The 10,262-nt window shown below is 41.6% G+C and overlaps 1 protein-coding gene across 2 annotated transcripts in view; it reads right to left on the bottom strand.

Annotated features, from left to right (window-relative positions):
* Nucleotides 1-496: 496 nt before the first annotated feature.
* Nucleotides 497-10,262, bottom strand: part of LOC118913382 (eukaryotic peptide chain release factor GTP-binding subunit ERF3A-like) — a 56,144-nt gene continuing 46,378 nt past the window's right edge. For both annotated transcript variants that reach the window (XM_057487251.1, XM_057487250.1), the window contains 2 exons: nucleotides 1,006-1,163; nucleotides 497-637 (listed from right to left, as the gene is read on the bottom strand). In XM_057487251.1, coding sequence (XP_057343234.1) covers nucleotides 627-637; nucleotides 1,006-1,163 — 169 coding nt within the window. In that variant the 3' untranslated portion in view covers nucleotides 497-626. The remainder of the gene's footprint in view (nucleotides 638-1,005; nucleotides 1,164-10,262) is intronic.

The following is a 10,262-nucleotide window of genomic DNA, read 5'->3' on the forward strand; positions in this document are numbered from 1 at the left end:
CAACCTCTGCTCAGGTTGTCAGCTCTCCTCTTATACATACCTTTGTGATTGCATTGGACCCATCTGGATAGCCAGTGATAATCTCTTCATCTCCAGATCTTTAATTCAATGTGCAAACTCACTGGCCAAGTCCTGTTTGCCATGTAAGGTGATATTCACAGATTTCCAGGGATTAAAATGTGGACATCTTTGGAGGGCCATCATTCAGCCTACCATTCCATGTGCCCAAAGTTTTGGTTTGTAACATTGATGCAGAAGAGTCCAAGAAAAATAAACAGTCTCTTCTGCCTTCAGATTGCTCATCATTTTGGTGGGGAGACAATAATATTTACATAGTACACAAGGACCCAGGCAGTGAGGTCAATGCTGCTGTGGGAGATAGAGAGGATGTACTGAGAAATGAAGATAAAAGAGGCTCCACAGGGATCCCTTCTCTTTCCACTATGTGAGGACACAGCAAAATTTGCAACCCCGAAGAGGGCTTTCACTTGTGCTGGCACCCTGATCTTGGACTCTCAGCTTCCAGAATGGTGAGCAATAAATTTCTGTTGTTTATAAGACACCCAGTCTGTGGTATTTTGTTACAGCAACCTGAGCAGACAAAGATACTGATGCGTTGGTAAGTTTCATTTGGACTCTGGAGAAGGTACAGAATGTTTAGCTTAGGTTAGGGTCTGGAAGGCAAATTGATGGTTTAGAGGAATGGAGGTGGGGGTGAAGGCAGGTCTCCCTCCACCAATTTCCCAGGGCCCTGGAGAAACTGTATCTGTTAGAAATATGGCTGGATGGTCCAAAGAACAAGAAATCAGCTATTACATCACACATTGTGTCAGCTGTTCCTTGAAAGCAGGAACAGTGCAGATCATTCATCATGACAGGGAAACACCATTGCCAACAGCAATAAAGTCAGGCTGTGAGCAATTTAACTGAAGTATCTAGAAGGAGACCCACCACTATGTGTCCAGATAGGCTCTGCCCATGCCCCCCAGCTCTCAAGTAACTCACTGTGGGGTGGCACGAAGCTGGAATGAGCTGGGTCATTCATTGGTGCATCCTTAGTGTTTCCACTGGTGTCTGCCCTGGAATCTGGTCCGCGCCATTCTGCTTTCCCAGACTGAAAACTGTGATGTGTGTCTTCATAAGAATTATTTGATGTGTGTAAGCTATGTGACAAATACAAGATAAAAAGATCATAAGATTTATTTATACACTGTTTAAAAACAGCTTTTTTTGTAGATAATTATTTTTTATTGAAGGGTAGTTGACACACAGTATTACATTAGTTTCAGGTGTACAACACAGTGATTCAACATTTATATACATGATAATTCTAGCTACCAGATATCACCATACAAAGTTGTTACAATATTTTGACTATATTCCTTATGCTATACATTACATCCCGGTAACTTATTTATTTTACAATTAGAAGTCTGTACTTTTTTTTTTCTTTTGAGAGGGCATCTCTCATATTTATTGATCAAATGGTTGTTGACAACAATAAAATTCTGTATAGAGAAGTCAATGCTCAATGCACAATCATTAATCCACCCCAAGCCTAATTTTCATCAGTCTCCAATCTTCTGAAGCATAACGAACAAGTTCTTACATGGAGAAAAAATTCTTACATAGTGAATAAGTTACAAGGGCAGAATAAGTTACAGTACAAGGGCAGTCATCACAGAAACTTTCAGTTTTGCTAATGCATTATGAACTATAAACAATCAGTTCAAATATGAATATTCGTTTGATTTTTATACTTGATTTATATGTGGATACCACATTTCTCTCTTTATTATTATTATTTTTAATAAAATGCTGAAGTGGTATGTAGATGCAAGATAAAGGTAGAAAACATAGTTTAGTGTTGTAAGAGAGCAAATGTAGATGATCAGGTGTGTGCCTGTAGACTATGTGTTAATCCAAGCTAGACAGGGGCAATAAAACATCCATGGATGCAGAAGATTTCTCTCAGAACAGGGGGGTGAGGTTCTAAGCCTCACTTCTGTTGATCCCCAATTTCTCACCTGATGGCCCCCCTGCGACTGTGCCTGTCTTAGGTTGTTCCTCCCTTGAGGAATCTTACCCATCTCTGGCTAACCAGTCATCTTCCGGGGCCATACAGGGAAATGTAAAGCTGGTAAGTGAGAGAGAAGCCTTATTGTTTGAAAAGGTTAGCTTTTTACTTCTTTGCAGATTTATGCCCTGTGGCTTCTATGCCCAGCATTTGTCTTGAGGTATCTTTACCACTTGGAAGAATTATGATACTCGGTAAATTCGATATGAGGCACGGATTCTATTTAAGGGTTGTAATTAGGAAGGAAGAAGAAAAGCTATAGAAGTAGCAGGCGGAAGAAAACATGGGAAGATTGATTATTTCTTTGACATATCTTCTTGTAGAGTAACTTCAGCATGTATAGGTTTTAAACTATTAATTAAATTCTGCACACACATTAACATAATAGGAGTACAGTTACATAACCAAAGCAGACCTATAATTACCAAACATCTCCAGTGAAACCAAGAAAACCAGTTAGGCACCTTAGGCATTTGTGAAAACTTATCTATGATATGGTGGATATTGTCCAACTGAACTTGAACAGTCTGAGAGAAATCAGACAAATTAAAACAACCCATCCTGGGGACTGTTCACATCCCATATGTTCTTTTAACAGTAGATAGTCTATAGTTGTAAGATTTTGGAGCGCTACAATTTGCACTTCTCCTAATTCTTGGTTGAGTTCCAACAGTATAGATCCAGTCCAATTTGTTGTTTTACTGTATGCACAGGCCAGCTTAGATATTTCCTTCTTCATTCCCATGGCAAGTCCAGGAACCAGTGGGATGAGTGCATCTACAGCTGTAGCAGCGCGTGGATCTTTGTTGGGGTTTTTTGATGATCATCTTCTGGTATGAGTCTTCCAGAGAGTGCTGATGTTGGAAGTTCTTTTTCATATCGTATCTTAGTTCATTTTCTGGGTAGCCAAATTAGGCTTTGATCCTCTGTATAAACACAAACAGACCCTTTGCCTACACTTTTATATGCCCTTTATACCATTGTGTAGAACTCATTGGAAGTCACCACACAGCAACTGCTTTTTATATTTTTTATTTTTTGGTATCATTAATCTACACTTACATGACGAATATTATGTTTACTAGGCTCTCCCCTATACCAGGTCCCCCCTATAAACCCCTTTACAGTCACTGTCCATCAGCATAGCAAAATGTTGTAGAATCACTACTTGTCTTCTCTGTGTTGTACAGTCCTCCCCTTTCTCCCACCCCCCCATGCATGCTAATCTTAATACCCCCCTTCTTCTTCCCCCCCTTATCCCTCCCTACCCACCCATCCTCCCCAGTCTCTTTCCCTTTGGTACCTGTTAGTCCATTCTTGAGTTCTGTGATTCTGCTGCTGTTAAAAACAGCTATTTTGAGATATAATTCACATTCCATACAGTTCACCCATTTAAAGTAAACAATTATTTAGAGTTGGGTAAACCATCACTGCAATCAATTTTAGAACATTTTCTTCATCTCTAAAAGACCTCTTACCCATGAGCAGTCACTCCCCATTTCCTCCCAATGCCTATTCCCTAGCCTTGGCCATGTCGCTTGCCGTTTTATTTTATTGTTGTTTGTTTATTTTTTATGGCCATCCTAGTAGATCTGAAGTGGTATCTCTTTGTGGTTTTGATTTGCAGTTCTCTGATGGCAAGTGATGTGGGACATCTTTTCACATGCTCGTAGACCATTTACACATCTTCCTTTGAGAGATGTCTGTTAAGATCCATTGCCCATTTTGTAATTGGTACATTTAATCTCAAAAGGTGAACTCGTTTAATCTACATGGTAACATCGCAAAATAGGTAATCATCATCTCCACGTAAGTGAGAAAACTGAAGCTCAGGGACATGAAGGCACGTGTCTGGGGCCCCCACAACTGTTGGTCTCAGGAAAGTATTTAGTCTGAATCAGCATCCGCTCTTGTGTCTTCTGCTGTTTAAATGCAACTGGAATTAAGCAAATGCTATCGGAAAGGAATCGAGAAGAACCCAGTAATGAAATCGCTAACAGCTTATTCGAGGAAAGATATAGTCACCCCAAGAATGTGCTCAAATCTCTCCTGGCTGAGCCAGAGGATCTTCTCATGAAGTCCTGGCAGGCTCTCCCTGTTTAGCACAGCCTTTCTGAGAACCTAGCAGAGGAAATGGAAGACAGTGAAAGGCAAGAGTCCTCATTGCTCCCTCTTCCAGAACCACTATTTAGGATTTCTGTGTAGTTCCCCATAGTGACATTGGGTGTCACCTTTGAGTTGTTTGAAGCCAAGCTCTCCTGGAAATTGACAAAGTACATTGTTTTCTAAGAGTTGCTGGGCTCTCTAAGATCCAGTTTGGAAGTATTCATTACTACTCCTGCCCCCCGACTCAGGCTGGGTCATCTGGTTCTCATTTACCGGGCCAAGCAGTGTCCTGAAAGGAGAGGGCTCCCTGGAGCTCGGTACACCTGAGTTTGAAAATGGGCTGCACAGCTATGGCTTTGTAACTGATTTCTCTTCTCTTCTAAGTGGGCTGGTGACCTAAGGAGGAGAGATGGTTTATGCAAAACCCCTCCAGCTCTGAGGTCTTTTCTCCCAGAGTTCTCTGCACTGTCCCTTCTCAGAAGTCATCTGCTTGCACATCTGTATCCAGGCTAAGTTGAGCATCCCTCCCTCCCTCTTTCCCTTCCTTTCCATACATATTTACTGAGTATGTACTATGTGCCAGACACTTGGCAAAACAGCAAAGTTGTCTTCCTTCATGGAACTGACATTCAAGTTTCTTATTTATCTGAAAGTTCTCAGCACCAAGCAAGTGGTAGGCATGACAAACTGCTTTAATGGCTTGGTGTGTATTCTTCTCTTCCAGTTTTTTTTCTATACATATACTAACACATATACATGGTATTTAAATTTTAGTTGGAAATGAGATCATGCCTATCTGGGGATTTTTTCCCCCCCATTTAATAGTATATTATGGACATCTTTCCATGTTAGAACATAAAAATTGACTTCAGTGTTCACATGTTCCAGAATACTACTTGGGGTCTCTCTCTGCCCATTAGAATGTAGAAAAGACTGACTTGAGCCCCAGGTCCATTCCCTGTAGGTTCTCAGGGTCAGGATAGGGTTGGGAATGAGCTAAGGTGCTTACGTTCTTCTGGTCACCTGTGGTCCTGATCATATTTCTGCTGAATTTATCTCATCCCTGTTTATTTAACTGGTCCCCTACTGAGGGACATTTAGGTTGCTTCCAGTCTTTTGCTCACACAGACAGTGCTGCAGTGAAAAAGCTAAGTTCACCTTTTCTTTTACGTGTATTGAAAACACATTGTGGTGTGTCAATTCAGCAATAGATATTGCTATAGGTAAAGATACCTATCTATATTGCTAGATTCTCCCCATGGAGGTTGCACATCTTTCATTCCCCATAGGATGTGTTATCAAACTGTGATCTTTGCTTTTCTGTGGAAAAATACACACACATCTCAAACACACAACACGTTTCACATATAGTTGCCAAAGTGGCAACAGGAGGCAAACGGATTTAGGGCAGCGATCTCCTAGGGGGAAACAGGACATAGGAGGAAGCTGGGCAAAGTCCCTATCTTTCCTCCCTCATGGTCCTATGGGCTGTTCAGAGGCACATCTTCCCCTGTATTAGTTTCCTGTGTCTGCTGCAACAAATTAGCACAGATGGAGTTGCTTAAAACAAGAGGAACTTACCCTCTCATTTTTCTGGAGGTCTTCAGTCTTAAATCAAGGTGCTGCTAGGGCTGTACCCCCTCTGAAGGCTCTAGGGGAGAAATCTTCCTTGCCTCTTCCAGCTTCTGGTGGTCCCAGACATTCCTCAGCTTGTGGCTGCATCCCTCCAATCTCTGCCTCTATCTTGACACGGCCTCTTCTCTGTGTGTCTGTCCAAATTGCCCTCTTCTTTCTCTTAGAAAGACACCAGTCATTAAATTTACGGCCTGCTCTAAATACAGGATGATTTTTCGCTTGAGATAATCCACTAATACATCAGCAAGGGCCCTATTTCCAGGTGGACGAGAATTCTGGGGGACACTGTTCCATCAGTTATACAGCCCACCTGAACAAGTGCTGCATGGGGAACAGGCAGCACCCGCTTTGTCCCTCCCCAGCTCATCCTGCCTCAGTAGCTGCTGAGGTAACTCACTGCATTAGTGTTCTAGGGCTGCCATAGTCAAAGACCATAGACTGGGGTGCCTAGACAACAGGCATTTGTTTCTCACAGTTCTGTAGGCTGCAAGCCCAAGCCTAAGGGACCCCAGGTTTGGGTCTCCTGAGGCCTCTCTCCTTGACTTGCAGATGGCTGCCTTCTCACTGCCTCCTCATAGGGCCTTTCCTCTGGGCATGCCCATCCCTTACATGGCATCTCTTCTTATATGGACAGCATTCAGGTTGGATTAGGCCCACCCTAATGCCCTCATTTTAACTGAACCACCTTTTTAATGAGCCAACCTCCAAATACCATCACAATCTGACATATGGGATCTGGGGTTAGGACTTGATTATATGAATTTTGGGTGGATGGGGAAAAACTCAGCCCACAATACTCATTATTTGCATTACCTCACATCTTCCTTGGTGACTGCTTCTTGGAAGACCCCAAACTAGCATCAGACTCTCTTCCCCCAAACCCAAATTTGTATGTACTTAATTTATTACCTTTTTTGATCCGTTTCCCCTACCTGATGGAAAACTGTGTTAGGGTAAGAACCACATATAAAATGAACTCACTGTTATGCCTTGATGCCTGGCATAGTGCCTAGTATGGAGTGGGCATGTGACCAATGTTTATTGAATGGGAGGATATTTTCCTGCCTCTCAAATCATCTAATGATGCAGATACCACTGTCAGCATGCTTTGTGTCTTGTGATTGTTGGTGGAAGCCAATGATCTGAAAGCGAGAAATCAAACTTCCCTGAAAAGACATGGTGAGCCTTATTATCAGAAATAATCAGGACACCCTGGAAATCAGAGTGAAGCCACTTTGAAAAATTCTTAAGACCTGACAGAATGTGACACTTTGGACAGTGCTGATGAGACAGGGGCCTTGGGTGTAGTCAGAGTAAGGTGAGAGCCTCCAGAAAAAGTAAGGCAGGATTTTTACAGTCAAAGCAGTGTAACAATATAAAGGATAGCAGACTAGGAATACAGACATCTTCAGTGAGATCAGTTAAAGGTCAAAAGGCCAGGAGCAACTTGGCCTGGAATGTCTGAGTGTTCCACAAGGGTACCTCAGCATAACCCATCACTTCACTTTATCTCAACTGTAAACAGCCCTAGCAAAGAGACAATAACCCAGCCCACCTTGGGGGCAGGGCACATGGTACAAGCCTGCACCCCTAGCCCTTTACCCACATTCCTGAAAATCCTCAAGGAACTATAAATCCCCTAGATAATGCATCACCCTGTGCTCTCTTGTCCCCTCCTGGCGTGATGCAGGAGCTCTTTCCTCTCACTTTATTTCTCAATAAAAGCCTCTCCCTGACTCTCCTACCTTGGGGTTTGCTAAGTTCATTCTTTGACTTTGCAAACAACAACGCCGGCTTCACTGAGAGAAAGCAGGAGTTCAGAGGAGCTGATCTTCAAAGGGAATCTTCATGGGAAACTAGCAGAGGACCCCGAGACCTGGCCCCAATCAAATTAGCCTTTTCATGCCTACAAGCAAATAAAGCTTCTGAGGGACATTCAGAAATCTAAGTTAGAGGGAGAGAAGAGAGGAAGAACATATTTGCCTTGGAATCTGCCATTGCAGGACTCACTCAGCAGGGTTTCCTAGCTCTGTACTTCTTTAGATCCTGTCTCTGAGCTATTTTACCTCCTCCAACACCGTTAGCACAAGGCCAACTTCCCCATGCTCTGGTTTAAGTGAAAGAAGAAATGAAACTGTCTGCAGCTTATGGGTGAGCTAAAGGGCCAATGTACCTGGCTTGGTGTTTGCTCTTCCTTTGTGTTGTTAATTTTGTGTTCTTTTAGGTTTCTTTCATTTTGGACTAAAATACACTATAAAGGGCTTGTTCAGTAATATTAAGTCTCATAAAGAAGTTTCTGGTGGCAGTGAAGGGGCAGTATTGCACAGTGATTAATCCATGGTTTTGGACGCTATATTGGTCAAGATAGATGAGGTCATGGTCCAGTAACAAAGACCACCCAAATTCCATTCATGCAGTTTGGTGGTCATAGGTTGCTCAGGCTGCTAGAACAAGATATCAGAGGCTGAGTGGTTTAAACAACAGAAACTTATTTCTGACAGTTTTGGAGGCTAGGAAGTCCAAGATCAAGGGACCAGCAGATTTGGTGGCTGCTGGGAACTCTCTTCCTAGCTTTCAGTGGCCAAGTTTTTAATGCGTCCTTCCCATGGCATGATAGCATTCAAGAGAAGAAGTTCTTGGGTGTCTTTTCTTACAAGCACACGAATACTTCATGAACCAGCATAAACTTAATCACATCGCAAAGGCCTCGCCTCCAAATATCATCACAATGCATTTTGAGGGGACACAGACATTCAACATGTAACAGTGCCCTTCCTTGGTCACCTGGGGCTATGCTCCAATCATTCTCCCATTGCAACCCAGGCCCATAGAGCCATAACCATCTGGGACATTGCCATTCAGCAGAGCAGAGGGAAAGAGAATGTTTTCAACTAAGCACTGGCCTCTGCCTTCAAGAGGCACATGTCCCTTCTGTAAACAAACATTTCCTTGATCAAAAGCAAGTCACAACAGTGGAATTCAGTCAGAGCAGAAGAATGAAAAAAGGGGAAGAGAGCTTCAGGGACATATAGGATAACATCAAACAGACTAATCTTTGCATTATAGGGCTCCTAGAAGGAGAAAGAGGGAGAAAGGGGCAGAAATCTTATTTGATGAAATAATGGTTGAAAGCTTCCCTAACATGGTGAAGGAAACAGACATCAAGATCCAGGAATCCCAAAGAGTTCCAAAAAAGGTGAACCTAAAGAGATCCACACCAGGACACATTAATTAAAATGTCAAAATTTAAAGACAAGAAGAGAATATTAAAAGCATCAGGAGAAGAGCAACTTGTTATATACAAGGGAACCCTCAAAAAAGTATCAAGATTTTTCAGTGCAATTTTGTAGGCCAGGTGGAAGTGACATGATATATTCAAAGTGCTGAAAGAAAAATAAATGTCAAGCAAGGATATTCTACTCAATAAAGTTATCATTCAGAATTGAAGGAGAGAGAAAAATTTTTTCCAGACAAGCAAAAACTAATGGAGTTTATCATGCTAAACTGCCTTACAAGAAATACTAATGGGTTCTCTTTAAACTGAAAAGAATGGGCAATAATTACAACAAGGATGCATGTGAAAAATACACTTCACTGGAAAAGTAAATATGTAGTAGAGGTAGTGGATTAATTACTTATAAAGCTACTATGAAGGTTAAAAGACAAAAGAAGTAAAAATAATTATCACAATAAATAGTTAATGGATACACAAGATACAAAGACATAAACTGTGACATGAAAAATATAAAATGTTGGGGAAAGGAGAGAAAAATATTTTAGAATGGGACCAAACCCGAGTTGTTATCAACTTAAGATAGGTGGTTATAGAGGTAACTTGTTACATGTAAGCCTCATGGTAACCACAAAGCAAAGAACTATAGTAAAGACATAAAAGAGAAAGAGAAAGGAATATAAGCGTACAACTAAAGAAACTAATCAAACCACAAAAGAAGAGAGCAAGATGGTGCTGGCAAAACTGGAGAGCTACATGTAAGGGAATGAAACTGGATCATTGTCTAACCCCACACACAAAAGTAAATTCAAAATAGATCAAAGACCTGAATGTAAGTCATGAAACCATAAAACTCTTAGAAAAAAACACAGGCAAAACCTCTTGGACATAAACATGAGCAACTTCTTCATGAACATATCTCCCTGGGCAGGGGAAAGAAAAGCAAAAATGAACAAATGGAAGTGTATCAAGCTGAAAAGCCTCTGTACAGCAAAGGGCACCATCAATAGAACAAAAAGGCATCCTACACTATGGGAGAATATATTCATAAATGACATATCCAAAAAGGGGTTGACATCCAAAATACATAAAGAGCTCATGCACCTCAACATACAAAAAGCAAATAATCCAATTAAAAAATGGGCAGAGGGTCTGAACAGAAGAAACTCAGATGGCCAACAGGCCCATGAAAAGATGCTCCACATCGCTAGC

This window comes from Manis pentadactyla, chromosome 10 (genome assembly GCF_030020395.1).
Source record: "Manis pentadactyla isolate mManPen7 chromosome 10, mManPen7.hap1, whole genome shotgun sequence".
Lineage (NCBI taxonomy): Eukaryota > Metazoa > Chordata > Mammalia > Pholidota > Manidae > Manis > Manis pentadactyla.